General features: G+C 43.7%; 1 protein-coding gene across 1 annotated transcript in view; it reads right to left on the bottom strand.

The window, feature by feature from the left end:
* Nucleotides 1–18161, bottom strand: part of SLC17A5 (solute carrier family 17 member 5) — a 38487-nt gene that overhangs the window by 9263 nt on the left and 11063 nt on the right. The window contains exons 5-9 of the mRNA XM_006020475.3: nucleotides 16854–16940; nucleotides 16003–16121; nucleotides 12849–13007; nucleotides 7631–7763; nucleotides 2199–2346 (exon numbers count right to left, since the gene is read on the bottom strand). Of these exons, the coding sequence (XP_006020537.1) occupies nucleotides 2199–2346; nucleotides 7631–7763; nucleotides 12849–13007; nucleotides 16003–16121; nucleotides 16854–16940 (646 nt within the window). The remainder of the gene's footprint in view (nucleotides 1–2198; nucleotides 2347–7630; nucleotides 7764–12848; nucleotides 13008–16002; nucleotides 16122–16853; nucleotides 16941–18161) is intronic.

Here is an 18161-nt window from a genome sequence, read left to right as displayed (position 1 = left end):
TGTGTTTGCGACCCCCTTGTCGGGCCGGCCAGTGCATGTGCAGCCTGCAGAGTGGCAGCCCTGCCCTCACCCCCTGGCCCTGGCCCTGCTCCTGGGAGTGGGCACAAGGGCATGCTCCCCCACTTTTTGATTTGCACCCCCAACACCTTCCCTTTCCCCCTCCCTACCCCACCCCTTCCTCCCACACGCACTTACCTGCTGGGGTGGGTGTCTGGGTCTGTGCCTGCGTGTCTGTGTGTGTGGGTCTGGGGGGCTGTTGTGGGGGAGTGAGGGGCATCAGGAGGGATGAGGCGGCGGCAGGGGGAGTGCAGGGCACCAGTAGTGCTGGGGGGGGCTGGGGGAGGCCTTTAATTTTTATCATGGATTTTGGGTTTTTAATCAGAGAATTTGCAATTTTTAATCAGAGAAAACCAGGATCCCTGCTTATAAGGAGAGGCTGAGGGTACTGGGCTTATTTAGAGAAGGGGACTGAATAGCAGCCTTCAACTACCTGAAGGGGGCATCAAAAGAGGATGGAGCTAGACTCTCGGTGGTGACAGCTGACAGAACAAGGAACAATGGTCTCAAGTTGCAGCAAAGAAAGTTTAGGTTAGATATTAGGAAAAATTTATCTCACTAGGAGGGTAGTAAAGCACTGGAACAGGTTACCCAGAGAGGTGGTGGAAGCTCCATCCGTGGAGGTTTTCAAGACCCAGCCAGACAAAGCCTTGGCTGGGATGATCTAGTTGGGGCGGGTCCTGCTTTGAGCAGGGGGTTGGATTAGATGACCTCCTGAGGTCCCTCCCAACCCTAATTTTCTATGGTTCAATGATTCTATGAAATGCAATTTTTTAGCTCAAGATTCTTTCATCTTGACACTATTCTGCTGCCAGTAAATATCTGTAAAACCCTCTGGCAAAATGTCTTATCCTGCTTTACTGATGATCCACATAGAGGATGACAACCTACAAGTGCTGTCAATTCCCTGTTAGCTCAAGATGATCTAATCCAAAGCTTGAAAAGTCTGAAAGGAATCAACACTGCCACAATGGAATTTTTTTAAGACTTGGTAAAAAAAAACACCCACACACAATATGCAAACATTACACTTGCAAAATTAAGCATGCAAACAAAAATGAACGGAATTAACATTGCCTTATGCAGCTTCAGATTTATCCCCTTACACGTATGCCTCAGGACACAGTCTTTAAGTGATTTCATATTTCTTTCTGAAGCTATTGAACAGCTATTCAATATTTTATTTTATCCTTGTTCTTCAATGCGTGCACCCATGCCTTATGTACTACCCCCAACCTCTTAAGACAGCTCTGGGCTATTCTATGTTGCCAATCACTGCAGCATAAATGTTTTGCAACTATTAGTTTTTTTTCATAACATCCGGTGGGATGAAGAAGTGGCATTATCTACTTCTCCCTTTACAGATGGAGAGCTGAGACAGAAATGTCAGTCCAAAATATCCTTTAATTCTGAGTGCCCAATTTGAGGCACGGGGCTTGGTTTTTGAGGTTGGTTTTTTTTTGGTTTTTTGGTTTTTTTTTAAAGAGTTCTTAGCACTACATAGAATATTACATATTCAAGGTGCAACTGCCATCAACTTCAGTTATAGCTGTGGGTTCCCAGTTCAAATGGGACTCCAGGTTCCCAACCTGGACACTAAAAAACAAAGACTAAACAACTAAACCAACTATGAAAAAAACTGGTTCCAAGTGCCTTGCCTAGAATTGCAGAGGAACAGACAGAATTCAGTTCTCCAGGACGCCATTCAACTACTTTAACTATGAGACTATCCTTTCCGTTCCTGCAGTCACCTGCCTCATTTACTGCAGGTAACTTCCTTCAGTTACATATACCAGATTAATTCCCAGAAAAGGTCCATCCTATTCACTGAATGAGGCAGGAGCCCTATGGGAAAAAAAAAGAAATTTCTCTCATATTTAAAGACTGTATCACAACGCATACAGATAAGGAAGACAAGTTAAGGTTGTACAAGTAACCTTAATTCTGGCATTTCCTAATTTTTGAGCACTTGATTATGCAGCCTTAATGTTTTTCCATGGAGCTTTGTGTGCCATTATACATATCAGGATAGCCCAATGTTGCATTGGTCCGTTACTAAGGCTACTAGAAGCCACACAATGAGTACAAATAAAAGTCAGCACAAGATTGTATGCATTACAAATGGGTTGAACAATACTTACGATGGTGCTATATCAAGGTGGTTGATGCTATAGCCAGATGTACAAAAGCCTCCTAGTGTTGTTGATATGGTTAGGAATACAACAGCCAATGTATAGTCACAGCCTATGAATCCAGCAGCTACTAGAAATACAGCAGGTCCAATCATTCCTTAAAAACAAAAAATTATTATAAAACTTTAGCGTATCACCACTTAAATGACGATTAAATGTTAGCGTACGTCCTCTCTATGGCAAGTTACTTATTTATTTTTTTACAGGTACCATTTATGGCACTTCTACTGCCACCTAGTGTAAAAAATAGTGTAGTACTAAAATTACAAGGGGATTTTACAATTTTATGATCGTGATCAGAGAGAACCCTAGGGTGTCTATCACTGCATAAGCCTCCTGAAGTCGATGGTGGTCAGAGATGGAAGGGCAAGCTTTAACTGGATAAAAGATTTCAACATGAATCAGTTTTGGTAAACTCTTATAGCAAAAAGTGGCCTGATAAATTAATGGAGGCTGTCCTGTTACCTTTAAAATAAAGCAAGACTAGAGTTCTTTGACATGTGTGTTATGAACAAATAATCCAAAATGTAGCTTTTACACAAAATGGTGATAACTTCTGAAAGTCATGTATCTGGGGCTGGCAGCAACTTCAAGAGATTAGCTAGTTTAGCTTCCCTGAACTGAGGGTGGATCAAAAGAAAGAAGGGGGGTAAGAGTGCTCTGAAACCCCCATGGCTCAGCAAAGGCATTCGAGAATGCCTGGGGGCCAAAAGGGAGGCATACACCCGGTGGAACAAAGGGGCCATCACCAAGGAGGAATACTCCTCCTTGGCCTGTGAGTGTGGGAGGGCTATTAGGAAGGCCAAGGCGGGGGGGGAGCTCAGGATAGAGACCAGGATTAAGGACAACAAAAAGTCCTTCTTCAAATACTTTGGGAGTAAGAGGGCAACGGATAATGTAGGGCCCCTGTTAGACTCAAATGGTAATCTTGTGGCTACACCAGACAAGAAAGCCGAAATCTTTAACAAGTTCTTTGCCTCCGTTTTCTTGGACAGGGACCAGGACAGCTCTCCCACCACAGGTAGGGGCAATCTTGGGGATAGCACTGCCAGGCCTCGGGTCTGCGTAGAAGTGGTTAGGGATCTTCTGGAAGGGCTGGATGTTTTTAAATCTGCGGGCCCTCATGCCCTCCACCCATGGGTGTTGAAAGAGCTTGTGGGGGTCATTGCTGTGCCCTTGGCCCGGCTGTATGAGCAATCGTGGTCCACGGGCCAGATGCCTGGAGATTGGAAACTAGTTAATGTGGTCCCCATTTATAAGAAAGGGAGAAAGGAGGACCCAGGAAACTATAGGCCCATAAGCCTCACATCGGTCTTGGGGAAAATCCTTGAAAAAAATTATCAAGGATCACATCTGTGAGGGGCCAGCAGGGGAGATCATGCCCAGGGGAAATCAACATGGGTTCATCAAAGGCAGGTCCTGCCAGACCAACCTGATGGCCTTTTATGACCAGGTAACTAAATCCCTGGATGACAGTGCTGCTGTGGACGTAGTCTTTCTGAACTTTAAGAAGGCCTTTGACACGGTCTCTCACCCCATTCTCCTTCATAAATTGCGCAACTGTGGCATTGATGCCTACACAGTTGGATGGGTCAAAAATTGGCTGATGGGGCGCACTCAGAGAGTGGTGGTGGATGGGTCATACTCGACCTGGCGGGATGTGAATAGTGGGGTCCCCCAGGGCTCGGTCCTGGGGCCTACACTGTTCTACATCTTCATCAGCGACTTGGGACGAGGGGGTGGAAAACACGGTCCAAGTTTGCCGATAACGCCAAGATGTGGGGAGGGGTAGGGACGCTCGAAGGGAGAGAGGCTGCAATTAGATTTAGACAGACTACAGAAGTGGGCGGATGTTAATAGGATGGGTTTCAATGTGGATAAGTGCAGGGTGCTGCACCTGGGGAGAAGGAATCCACAGCACACACACAAGCTGGGGAGCTCCCCCCTTGACAGCACAGAGGCAGAAAGGGATCTTGGAGCCATTACTGACTCCAAGATGAACATGAGCTGCCAATGCCAGATCGCAGCCACCAAAGCCAACCGCACCTTGTCGTGCATCCAAAGATGCATCTCAAGCCCTCTATGCGACATTGGTCCAGCCTCAATTGGAGTACTGTGTCCACTTCTGGGCACCGCACTTTAAGAAGGATGTGGCCTGCCTTGAGAGGGTTAAGAGAAGGGCCACCCGCTTGGCTGGAGGGCAACAGGGCAGGCCCTATGAGGAGAGGCTGAGGGACCTGAACCTGTTCAGCCTCAGCAAGCTGTGATACAGTTCATATTAATACAATCTCAAATGTATTTTCAGTTTGCTTATAAAAATGCTAATACGAGGCAGTGTCAAAAGTTGTATTAAAAAAACAAAAAAGCAAGGGTTAGCACTTCCCTTTTACCACTAGGCCAGTTATCCTGACAAAGCAAATCCAATTTGTTTGACATTATTTTTGTCAAATTCACAATGGCTTTTTTTGGTCACAGAATTATCGAAAAGTAGGACTGGAAGGGACTTGCAGACTTCCAGATGTCACCTACTCCAACCCCCTGTTTAAGGGAGGATAATCCTGATCCAAACCATCCCACACAAATCCTTGTCTAACCCTGCCACCAAAAGCACCTTAATCTGCCAAAATTAAAGCAGAAGGACAAGGGTCGTTAGGATAGAAAGAGGCATCACTGAATGAAGCAGATCAGCTGTGCTGTGATGTGTCATCCCTTGACCTACCCTTCATGGTGCGGGACAAGGGGTGATGTTATCTCCCTGCTTTCCCTGCTCAGCCAGACCTATCCCTGGAGATCACCCAAGATGGATCCGGCTGAGTGAGAAAAAGCTCCTGCTCAGCCAGACCGAGAGCACAGCTCTGGCTGAACAAGAAAGCTCAGCCAGATCCACTCCTCTGCGATCAAAGAACCCCTTCCCAACTTACAGAGAGGCACCCCATGATTCCCTGGGGTGCCTCTCCTAAGTGAGGAAAGCAGGCAGGCGCTCTGGGGACTTGAGGGCTCCTCAAGTCCCCAAGAGAATCTGCCTGGGGTGGCAAGAGAGTACAAGCAGACTGAGCTTCTTGCACTCTCCAGCCACCTTTTAGTGGCAATGTTAGACAAGGATTTGTATGGGATGGTTTGGTTCAGGATTATCCTCCCTTGAGCTGGGGGCTGGACTAGGTGACATCTGGAACTCTGCAAGTCCCTTCCAGCCCTACTTTTTGATAATTCTATGACCAAAAAGAGCCACTGTGAATTTGACGAAGAGTATGTCAAACAAATTGGATTTCCTTTGTCAGAATAACTGGCCTAGTGGTAAAAGGGAATGCAACAGATGTGCTAACCCTTGCTTTTTTATTTTTAATACAGCTTTTTTTAATCCTGCTCACACTGCCTGTACTCTTCCCCCACACAGGTAGTAGACATCCTCCACAAAAAGTCACAAGTGTCTGTTACCAGTTCTGTTGTACCACTGGTTTTCTTTTATGTGGCACCACAAAAGGCATTGATGTCTATTTGCTCAGCATTTGCGCTGCCATAGTTTTTTATGGTGACACAAATGAGACATCAGGCAACATCTGTTTCAATCTTCAGCATCCTGCTGCTGCCATGGTTGTTAATATGCATCCGAAGAATCCAAGGAAGAGGGCCACACCCTCTGCTAAAACGCAAAAACCCCTAAAGTTTATACCAATCTAACCATGGGGTAAAATTCCTTTCTAATCCCAAATGTGACACTAACTGGAGACCCTCTAACCCAGAGGCTCTAAATCTTGAGCTCTGGCTATTGCCGCCAAATGGTTTTGAGGAATTCAAAAAACCATGATGCCTGTAGCAACGGGAAGGGAAAAAATTCTTCCTGGGCCCCATGTGGCAAACAACACACCCCAGAACATGGGAAAATCAAGAACACCCTGTTACCTGGGGACAGCAAGTATGACTCCATACATCACACTAACTGGACAGCCAGAACTTTTTTCTGTATCCCCACCCTTAAACTTATCCCTGTTTTAATTTTCTTTTATAACTAAGCTGGTTATGGAGTTTTGGTTCATTCTCTTACTGTCTAGCATGGTCCTCTCCAATATTCACCTGCACTAGGCTGCAGAGCTCCTCTTGCTATGTCCTAATGATCCACGTGAGAAGGGGCTGGGGCCTCCTGAGCTTCCACTGTTGTTATTTACACAGCACTATAGGCTCCTTTAGATCTGGGGTTGGCAATATTTTTGGGCAGAGTTCCAAAAACATTTGCAACCTCTACTTGAAAGATGTTGGCATGCCAGGGGAGAATGGTGGAAGAGCCATGAGGGGCCTGATCCTTATTGTGGCAGCGCAGGGCCCCTTCACCACTGTCCACCCTGAGGTGCATGTGCCAAGAAAATGCCTTCACATGATGCATTCTGGTACATGTGCTGGTGATTGCTGACCCCTGTCCTAGATCATACTCATAGATTCCATGGTCGGAAGGGACCTCAGTGGGCCATCTAGTCCGACCCCCTGCCCCTGGTAGGCAAGAAAAGGGTCACCAAACCTGGGATCATGCCATCCCAGCCAGGTGCCTATCCAGTCTCCTCTTGAAGACCCCTAAGAATGGGGCGAGCACCACCTCCCTTGGAAGCCCAGTCCAGATCCTAGAAAACCTGACTGTGAAGAACTTTTTTCCCAATGTCCAGTCTAAACCTACTCTCCAATAGCTTATGGCCATTGTTCCTTGTTATTCCAGGGGGTGCCCTGGTAAACAGATCATTGCCTACTTCATGTTGCTTTCCCCTTATGAATTTGTACGCCGCCACAAGGTCCCCTCTCAGCCTTCTCTTGGAGAGGCTGAAGAGGTTAAGGTCCCTTAGCCTTTCCTCGTAGGGCCTTCCTACAGGCCTCCAATCAGATGAGTGGCTCTTCTTTGGACCCTCTCCAGGTTGTCTGCATCCGGCTTGAACTGCGGTGTCCAGAACTGGACACAGTACTCCAGCTATCATGCCTAACAAAAGCTCATGCAACCTCTTTTTCAAAGGCTGCAAGGACAGAAATTCCATAACTTCCCTAGACAGTTTCTTCTACTATCTCACTGTTTTAACCATGAAGTTTTTCTTGATATCTGGTCTAAAAATACTTTGCTGCAACTTCCAAGCTACTGGTCCATGTCCTGTTCTCTGCAGAAAAAAGGTGTTCTCCCTCTTCTTTACAGCAGCCCTTCAGAAAATGTTTTAAATAATGCACAATTATTTCTGGATTTTTCACTTGGAGTTTCGCTAACTTAGATTTCAGCATTTTTTCAGAATTTCCCCCTTCCATTTCATTAACTACCAGATATTTTTGCTATATTTTAGTACATACAAAATATCATTAAACATTTTCTTGGGAACAGGCGACTAAAGTCAGTCAGGTACTGTAATCATACCTACCTATTAAGGTAAATGTTTTGCGAACACATACAGTGGACAAGTTCCGTTTTTCCCGCAAGTAATCAGCAATCTGACCAGACAAGATTATGCACACCCAACAGCCAAAATAAGGCAGTGCAGATAAAAGTCCATTCTGAAGAAAGAGATGAGATGACAGTAGTTAAAAACACTGAAATAAAATCCAATATTTTGAAAAAGCATTTGTATTCCTAGGTGATAACCAAAACTGAATCTTACTGAAAAAGGTCAAATGAGCCATGTGACTACCAATTCTTTTATGACAAAAAGCAATAGCTCTTTGATATTAAAGAAGGCAGGACATTACAAGGAATTTTTCCCCAAACACAAATGTCACAATTAAGAAGCTTATGACTGCATGAATATCATCCTCTCTCTACTACAAAGCTGACCAAGTTATTTGGTCCTAAGGGTTGGATCTAGGGTCTGGAGCTCCACCAGTTTAAAAAATGTTTTTGCAAATAACTATCATAGATAAGCCTGCAACTGTTTAAAGAGAAAAGAAGGAAACCTCTCCAATATGTACATAGACAAAGCTCTCTTCAGGAAATTCTAAAAGTATTTATTGTTTTTAAATACAATGGGTTATCAGCTGGATTGCTGAAATAAAGTCAGAACTTTTACTGCTAAGTAAAGTTTTGGAAATGACAAACTACCTCCTTAGAGACAAAATTAAAACTAGGACAGAGCACATCATCTCACACTTGTCTAGTGAAGCATCTGGTGTTAGACATGACTACAGACAAGGTACTGCATTAGATTGTACTGAATCTGATCAGTATTGACTTTAAATGTTCCTAAAATAAACTTATCAGTCAGTATTTTACAGTGTTTTTAATTTAAATTAACTGGAAAACTTTCATCAACTTTAAAACCAAAGAGGACTATGTTATTTGAGGCGACTTGTTTGATGTAGAAAGCCAGAAGTACTAGTGAACTCAAACATCTTGCCTTCCCATTTAACTTTATAGCTAATTATCCAAAACCAAAATTGTAATTTATAAAGGCTTTTGACCTAATTTTATACTGAAAGCAGATATTTAAATATCCACTGGATTGGGCTAGCTTTGTTAATGGCCAAGATGTATTTTATTTTATATTTGTACACTGGGTTACTAGATGCAAAATCTGGGAACAAGAGAAACTGCTGTATAACATTCAATTTCTAATTAGAGCTTACTAGAGTATTTGAACCAAACACAAATATCATTGCAAGACCTTTCTCCTAATCAACAGTAAAAAATGCTGCTCATTGATTTAGTCTTCTGCTTTCAAGTAATAAAAATATATAAAAATAGAAAAATCAAGTGCTAAAAGATGCACTCTTAACCCTATTTTTTAAAACACGTTCCCTTTGCTGTAGGCTTTGGACTGACAGATTATATAGCAGTTACAGCACTGCAGTTTAAATGTTAATGTAATTTCCAACAGAAAATTAATGCAAGAGATTTTTTTTCCAAATGTCATTCTCCTGATACTTCAAAAGCTACTAGTTCTTTAAAGGCCAGGGACATGGAAAAGATGAACTGTGTAACAGTATTGCTCTAAATATTAGCAAGCAGTGTTTTTTCAAAACTGCAGAATTAAAGGTTATGGTGGCAGATACCTCTGCCAGTTTATTCTGCCTGAGGAGGAGCACTTTAGAGTCCAACCAGGAAATCCAGACTCCTCAAATTCACAAATCTGGAAGGGGACTATGTTATGTTTTCCAAATCCTTATATAACTCTGAGCAGTTTTTCTTTGGGTCTATGCCTATACCTATCTAGGTAAACTATTTTAGGTGGGATGTTGGTGCAAACTCTCTAACACACTAGAGAAGCTAGCATATTTTGCTGGCTAGGGCACTTGCCTTGGAAACTAGTTTGTTCTAGGTCAGCCAATGTGGCTATGGGTAAGCAACCATACCCATTTCCTTTTGTGCTACCTTTTGAAGTTCCAGGAGAGAATCTGGATTCAAAAGGTAAATTGCTTATTTGTAACTTTAAAAAAATCCCTGTCTAACCAAAGATGACAACAATCACACTTAATATCTCTAGATGCTACTATAATAAAGAACATATAATTTGGATTTTCTTTTCCATTTGTTCAACATCAACCAATCTTGCTGTATGGTGCATATAATGTTTTCCATATCTTACCAATGACCTTTAAACAAACACATTTCCTCTATCAAACACTCTTTGTGGCTAAATAATTTCAATGTTACATAATGTTCTGCGAAGTCCTACCTTATATAGATGGCAGGGTAGATATATACCTTACAGGCTAACTAAGAGATTATATATATATATTTTGTTGGCACTGGATTTATGACCCAGATACCTTGTTCCAGGGAGACCCAAAACCCTCAGACTGACCATGACTTCTTCATTTGATAACAGGCAAAGGTTACTGATACACAGTGATAGCAGATGAGAATAATGCAGGCAAGGCAGACAGATTCTGCATCTACCAGTCCTTGAGCTGTCATTAGAGGGAAGGTACATCTGGCCAGCATGCCAGATCTCAGTTCACCCTGATGTTCTCTTTTCAATGTCAGATGTCAGCAGCCGGGAGGCTGGAGGCCGAGGCCGCCCCTGCCCTTCCCCCAGTAGGGTGGGTGAGATGGGCTGGTAGTATGCCCTTTGTCCATAGCAGCCTTGGGTTCCCCTCTTGAGGACCCTTTGCTGCTCTGAAATCCCTCCTTTTATATTCTCTCTCCCCACTCCCACGCTCCCAATGACCCTTCAATTCCTGGGCATCACTGAATGGTTTCCCCTGTGGTCACCATACTGTCCACGTTCTACCCTGTCAGGATATTTAATTGTTTCACAAACCATCACATGCACATATCCTAACTTGGTTGTTTACCAGGCTTCCTAATTTGGTCTGTTCCCCAAAGCCGGAAATCCAAGGGCCCTGCAGTTTGGCACCGTGACCTGGCGCCAATGCAGCAGAGTCCCTTATCTCCGTTACAGAACAGTGTAGTACATGTCTTCAATTTCTCAGCCTGTGTCAAACACAGTAGGCTTTGAAGGAAACTGTGTCACAAACAGGCTTTTAGAAATCAATTAACCCTTGTTATTGCTCTGGACCATTGTTTTAATGCAGTATCTACTTAACCTACAAGCCAATTCCAAAAGGCAAACCTCTAAATACCATTTTCTAGCCATATATAAGCACAAGCTTTTGTGAACTTGAGTTTATTTTGTCAGATGCTCCCTGAACTGCACTATATTTTTGTATTTTAGTCCAATATATTCTACAAGAATAAACTCTATTTAACCACTGAACTTGAGGGAAAAGAAAGAAGAAGATCCTTCTATGATCAGGTCACAAAATCATTGGATGCAGGTGTCGCAGTGGAAGTAGTCTTTCTGGACTTCAGGAAGGCCTTTGACACTGTCTCCCACCCCATTCTCATTAAAAAGCTAGGCAACTATGGCATTAATGACTACACAGTCAGATGGGTCGCAAATTAGCTGAAGGGCTGGACCCAGAGAGTGGTGGTGGACGGGTCATATTCGACAAGGAGGGATGTGGGCAGTGGAGTCCCCCAGGGCTTGGTCCTCGGGCCTGTACTGTTCAATTTCTTTATTAGCGATTTGGATGGGGGGGTCAAAAACACCCTGTTCAAATCTGCTGACGACACCAAGATTTGGGGTGAGGTGGGCACACTAGAAGGGAGGGACAGGATACAACTGGACCTGGACAGGTTACAGGGGTGGGCGAATGAAAATAGGATGGGATTCAATACTGACAAGTGCAGGGTACTGCATTTGGGCAGTAAGAACCAGCAGCATACCTATAGGCTGGGGGAATCCCTTCTCGTCAGCACAGTGACAAAAAGGGATCCTGGAGTCATTATTGATTCCAAAATGAACATGGGCCGTCAATGTGAGAATGCGGTCAGTAAGGCTAACTGCACCTTATTATGCATCCACAGATGCATCATGAGCAGGGCCAAGGAGGTGATCCTCCCCCTCTATGCAACACTAGTTAGGCCACAGTTGGAGTACTGTATCCAGTTCTGGGTGGTGCACTTTAGGAGGGATGTGGCTAGCATCGAGAGGGTCCAGACAAGGGCCACTCGCATGATCCAGGGACAGCAGGGCAGACCTTACGAGGAGAGGCTACGGGACCTGAACCTGTTCAGGCTTCACAAGAGAAGGCTGAGGGGGGACCTGGTGGCCATCTATAAAAACTTACAGGGGGACCAGCAGGGAATGGGAGAGACTCTGTTCCCCTGAGCACCTCCCGGAGTAACAAGGAATAACGGCCATAAGTTGTTTGACAGTAGATTCAGGTTGGACATTAGAAGGCAGTACTTCACAGTCAGGGTGGCTAGGATCTGGAACCAACTTCCAAGGGAAGTAGTGCTGGCTCCTACCTTGGGGGTCTTTAAGAGGAGGCTTAATAATTACCTAGCTGGGGTCACATGAGCCCAGTATTCACTCCTGCCCAGGGCAGGGGGAGGTCAGACTTGATGATCTACTTAGGTGCCTTTTGACCCTACATCTATGAATCTATAAGGAAATAAGCACACTAAAAGAAATGCATAAACATTCAGAAACAAATGTTTCCTTCCACTTAATCTTCCACTTACAGTAATCTTAGGTGGTGCCTGTAACAATAATAAGTTAACAATTCAAACAAGATTTGTTAGTTGATGTCAACCTTATGAGCAGACATTACAGTGTTAACAAAGATGCATACCTCCAGGAACATAACTGCTAACTAGCACTACACTATTTTAGAATTTTGCTTTCTTATGTCCCTTTAAAATTCACACCACTTCCAGAACATAGACTTTCACTTCCTTCCTCTGCCTGGACTGAAACATTAGGAGTTCTAATTCCTTACTTCCTTGTTTCATTGTGCTCTTCCTTTCTTCCTCTTTCCTCCACCCCCTTTTTTGATTGGTAGCAGCTTTCTGGAATAAGGAGGGGGAAAAAGTAAAGAAAAAACAAGCAGGGCATGGGGAGTGAAGCATAAAGTCGTTGGTTTATAGGTTTTCTACAATGGACCAAAGGCAAACTGGATGCACAGGGGATAGACACTTGCTAGGCTCATTTGACTTGACAAGTCAGAGATAATCAAGAAGCAAGACCAAGATTCCTGACAGAGTTGCCCATTTTAATTACTTTGCTTCTCTGCACAAAGCAGAAGAAAACTGAACCTGTATAGGAAATGGTTTGGATTATCTTAATTTCATCTCACCTCCTGCACATCAAACCTCAGAATCTCCTTCATATATGTAGGTAACAGTGTGAGAAGAGTGTAAAAAGTCCAGTTATAAGAAAAATGTGCCACAACAATAGCCCAGAGTGGAATAGACTTCAGCATAGGTTCCCATGGCACAGACTTCTGAGTAGAAAGCTAAAGAATAGAAAGGGAGAGTGGGAGAATAAATCAGGAAAACTCATACGGGCATTTATGGTCACTGGTCATTTTAGATTCTGAAAAGCATATTCAAGATCAATCTGAATCATTAGATGTATTAATTACAAATATTAGCAATTAACACAATGAAAAAAAAGCAAGTCAAATGGAAAGTCACAAGTATATTATACGATATTATATTATAGTCATTCTCTCTAACATCAAAATTAATTTCTTTCCATTCAAAAAACCCAGCATAACTGAAACCTTTCTGAAGCTAATTATAAAACAATTATTTATCTCAATATTTTAAACAGATCTATAGACAAAACCCCTGTTTATTTTACTGCATTGAATCCTTATTTAGTCTACTGCACTGAAGATGCACTAATAGCACAAGAAAAAATTCTGCTCTAGTCCAGTGGTACTCAAACTTTTTATCTGGCGGGCCTGATGGGCAGTGCCCAGTCAGTTCATGGGATGAATCTGGCCGGTGGTCCCAATCCAGTATCCAGGACGTTTGTAGCAGGGCCCCATCCAGCCATAATGAAGTTGGGGGGTTGGAAGCCCAGCCCCACAGGGGGAAGGGGTGTGGATCAGCCCCGATCTAGCCACGGGGAAGTGGGCAAGGACCCAGCCCCAATCCAGCCATGGAAGTGGGGGTGAGGGAAGAGGGAGGCAGGGTAGGGACCAGCCCCAATCCAGGCATGGGGGTGGGGTAGGCCCCAATCCAGCCATTGCAACTCCCTCTTCATAACTCTGCCAATTAGGAATTAAACTCCTCCCTGAAACAAAATGTGTACTGAAACTTTTCTGCTTTGTGATCTTAAGACAGGGGCACAAAATTATTTTGGCTGGAGGGCCACTTAACAAGTTTCGGCGAGCTGTTAGGGGCTGCATGGGTAGCTCTGCCCCCGGTCACTGTATTGGGACTCGAAGTCCAAGCCCCTAGCCCCCGACCTTTGTTACCAGAAGTCCCTCCCCCCACTCATTCCCCAAATACTCCTTTTGGGAGGGGGTGGGCTACCATCTTAGAACCAGAAAAAAAAAACCCACAGTAAAAGTCAAACACTGACTATAACATATTTTAATGTTATTACAAAAAATATTTTTATCATGATTTGTGTTTACATTGTGTATATAGAGGTGATTACATAATAATTAAAAATAAAGCCTTATGCTTGTGTGTGTGTTGGGGGGGGGGCATAGGGTATGTTGGGGTATATATGTATATGTCGGTGAGGGTTGTGGGGGCAGGGTGTAGGGTGTGAGGGAAGGTGGGGGGTGATGGGACCCCCCACACACGGTGTGCAGGCCCCACTGCCAACAGCAACAGCAGGCAGGGTAGGGGGCAGGATAGGGTGCTCCTGTCTAGCAGGGCACAGCTCTGGCCAGTGCTGTGTGTGGGGGCTGCACATTGTGCATACCTATAGGTCCCATACTTGTGCTGGGAAATGTCTGTGCTGGGTGCTGCAGGGAGCAGAGCTCCCTCTACTCCCAGTCCACAGACCTGCACAGCAGGGGGCAGGAAAGGCAGCCAGCACCAGTGTAGGGCTTCCCCTGCTGTGTGTGTAGAAGCTGCAGGCGTGTGGCATGGAGCAGAGCTGCTGGGCAGGCTGTGCTCCTTTCCTATATGCAGCGCTGGCCAGAGCTGCACTCTGCTGGGCACCAGTGCCGGCACCTGGCATGGGCACCTTGAGTCCCTAACCCGCTGCTGGCAGTAGGGACTGCGCATCTTGTGGAGGAGTGTGAGGGGTCCCCACACCCCCTACCTACACCCTGCGCAACTCACCCCCCTGGGTGTGGGCTCTGTGCTGCTCTCTTTGCTTCCACCCTGCTGCAGCTCCACCGCCCCCACCTGGGCCCCACCCCCACTGCTTCCCTACCTGCTGGGCCCCACCCCCACTGCTTCCCTACCTGCTGCCCACAAAACTGGAAGCCAGGGAAGCCAAGCATGTTCCCATAGGGGCAGCTGCAGCAGGGGCAGCAGCAGCCCCACCTGGAAGCTGCTGCTGGCTGGGCAGGGCCCTTCCACTCACGAGGGTGGGAGAGAGGCACAGTAGAGTATGTTGAGGGGGTGTACACATGGGCGCCTCGCTCCCACCCTCGTGGGTGGAAGGGCTGGGCAGGGTGCAATTTGTTTGGGGGGGGGGGGAAGGTTCCGCGGGCTGAATGACAGTGCCTGGCATGCCGCATCTGGCCCACGGGCCATATTTTGCATGTCTGTCTTAAGAGCATCATACTTTTAATGTCTCAGTTCTTGTAGATTCATGTTCTGAAATTAGCACATCTGAACACATATAAATCACTGATAAGTAATTTAACATAATATGGTAATAGACTAAAGGATGGCCTTTAAAAAAAAAGAAAGAAAGAAAAAAGGCCAAGCTCTTCTATTTCCTATCTCAGTACAATGAGCAAAAAATGAGAACTCATTTACCTGAATGCAGGTTTCAAAAAAGGAGAGTATTTTTGACAACTGTGGTATCTTTTGTGCAAACTTAAGACACACAAAATAATCAGTTTTTGCTGTGCATTTCCCCTATTGCTCTCCGTGAACTACCCTAGCTGCCAGCATTCAGGCAGAAAGTTGGCTGAAAAACAACTCTTTATCAGAATACCCAGAATCTGTGTCATGCAGATAAATATTTCCAATAGGATCAGAGGACTGGAATGGACCTCATGGGGTCATCTAGTCCATCCTCCTGCTTATAGTAAGATACATACTTTGTCATACTGCATTAGAGTTGTGCAGGTATTTTAAAAAATGTAAATAAATGTACCTTATTGAAGAATACATTCACTCATTTTGAATGATGGTTTCTTATTGATTTGTGTGTTCAGCATTTTCATATATCTTGTTTCATTTTGACAAATGAAAATGGCCATTCTTCAAATTAAGCATGTATTTAGGCTTCAGTGATCTGTTTGGCCTTTTCATCAGTAGTTCCTTTTCTTATTTAAATTTAAAAAACCCTACAAAGTTACATACCTGATCTTTAAGGGAGGAAAGAATATATTCCCTTTCAGTGTGTGAGATTCTTCTGTGAGTTTGGGGTGTGTCACTAACCAACCATATCCAGAAGAAGAACCATAATATACCAAGTGCACCTTATATTGAGGAAAAAACAAAACACGCACACTAAATAATACCTTAACTGAGCAGGTAAAGACAGTTTGGACATTTAGAACAAGAATACAGATAACAGACTGGCCTAGAAGGACATTTAAACAGCTGCATTTACACAGAAAAATATTAAATTTCTTACTATAAATTACTATATTCAAGTTACTTTTCAGATAGTCTTGTAATTAGAGTAATCTTATTCCACGGATTAAAGTCATTAATTTAATTTCACACTTCACACTAAAAAAAAAAGTCTGTTTCCTTATATTGGCTGAGCTGAGAAAAATGTGATTAATAACAGTCTTTTGCACAACTGACAGGCAAATTTGGTCATTGAATGCATAACTTACATGGACTCCCACAGGAATTTACCTCATATTGAAAGCAGCAATTTGGCTAAGTAACAAAGCAACAGGGCTAGCACTTTATATTTTTGGAATTCTGTTCAAAAAATTAAAGTGTTTAGCAGATCTGAAGCAAAAGATTTCCTATTTCCTGTGGCTGGTTTTCCTCACTTTTTTCTGATGCATTACTATTTTTCTGAGCAGCATAAAGAATCCCCCAAAATTTCCAGGACTGAAAAATATCATACAGCATTAGTTGCAGGACACAAAAATCACACACCTTGCAATCTTCAGACAAAAAATGTTATTGAAAAGCGCAATGAATACATCACTAAATAAATACGTTTGAAATTAAAAAACACAAATACTTACCGAATATATAGAATACATAAACCCAATTCATGTAGTAGCAAATTAAACCAGACAACGGAAGAGAGACAACTGTTCCGAGCTGTGCACCTAGAAGGAAGACAGTTAATTTTTAAAGTTTGCCAATATATATAAGTGGCACACTGATTAACTGGGGAAAACACACAGTGGTTGGAATTACAAGCAGGATTTTAAGATAACTGCATGGTTTCATTGTACAGAAGCATACAAATGATTTTACCCCACTATACAGCTGCCACCTCAGCTACAATAAATAAAATGAGATGCAGTTGCTTTGACAGACTGATAAATGAAGTTGCAAAAACCCATTGCACCCCAAAATACCAGTGAAAGTAGGTAAGAAACAAACATGAATTTTTGGTGTATTACTTAATTAATAAATTAGTGATCTCTGTGTAAAAATGGGGGTGGTAACTGCAGATTAAATAGTGGCATTCTAAAAAAGGTGACAGTACGTCTGTTTCTGATTTAGTTTTTGGGAAACATCTACTGACTCTTTTTGCTCAGCATTTATTGTTCTTTACTCCTGTCAGCCCTACAGAAGCAGCAAAACAACAAACACAGGAAATGTATCTTATTTCTATTGTCTACTAAGTAGCTCCCAACTGCAGGGCCAATTGATGCTACCAGTTATTTATGGGAAAATCCTATAACTTCAATGGAAGTAGGTAGGGAACGGAAAGATCTGACACACATGGTATCTATAACATGAGAAATATCCCTAGATAACAATCCCCAAGGAAGAAAGAACTACTGTCCACTTTCTGATCTAAAAACGTAGTTTGAAGGGGTGACTGTTAAGAAAAAAATACACAACTATATCACTTTTCATAGATTACATAGACATTAGGGCTGGAAGGGACCTTGGAAGATCATCGAGTCCAGCCCCCTGCCCGAAGGGCAGGAAGTCAGCTGGGGTCATAGGATCCCAGCAAAATAAGCATCCAATTTACTCTTGAAGGTGTTCAATGTAGGTGCTTGAACCACCTCCAATGGCAGGCTATTCCACACCTCAGGGACTCGGACAGTAAAGAAATTCTTCCTTATGTCCAGCCTGAAACAGTCTTGCAGTAATTTATAACCGTTCAACCTCATCATCCCTTGGGGCGCTCTGGTGAACAAACGGTCCCCCAGATACTGGTGGTCACCCCTGATAAACTTATAGGTGGCCATCAGATCACCCCTGAGCCTGTGCTCTTCCAGGCTAAAGAGCCCCATGGCTCTCAGCCTGTTGTCGTATGGTCTGTTTGCCTGACCTCTGATCATGAGCATGGCTCTTCTCTGGACTCT

Source organism: Alligator sinensis, unplaced genomic scaffold, assembly GCF_000455745.1.
Source record: "Alligator sinensis unplaced genomic scaffold, ASM45574v1 scaffold37_1, whole genome shotgun sequence".
NCBI lineage: Eukaryota > Metazoa > Chordata > Crocodylia > Alligatoridae > Alligator > Alligator sinensis.
This window is presented reverse-complemented; position numbering and strand designations above follow the sequence as displayed.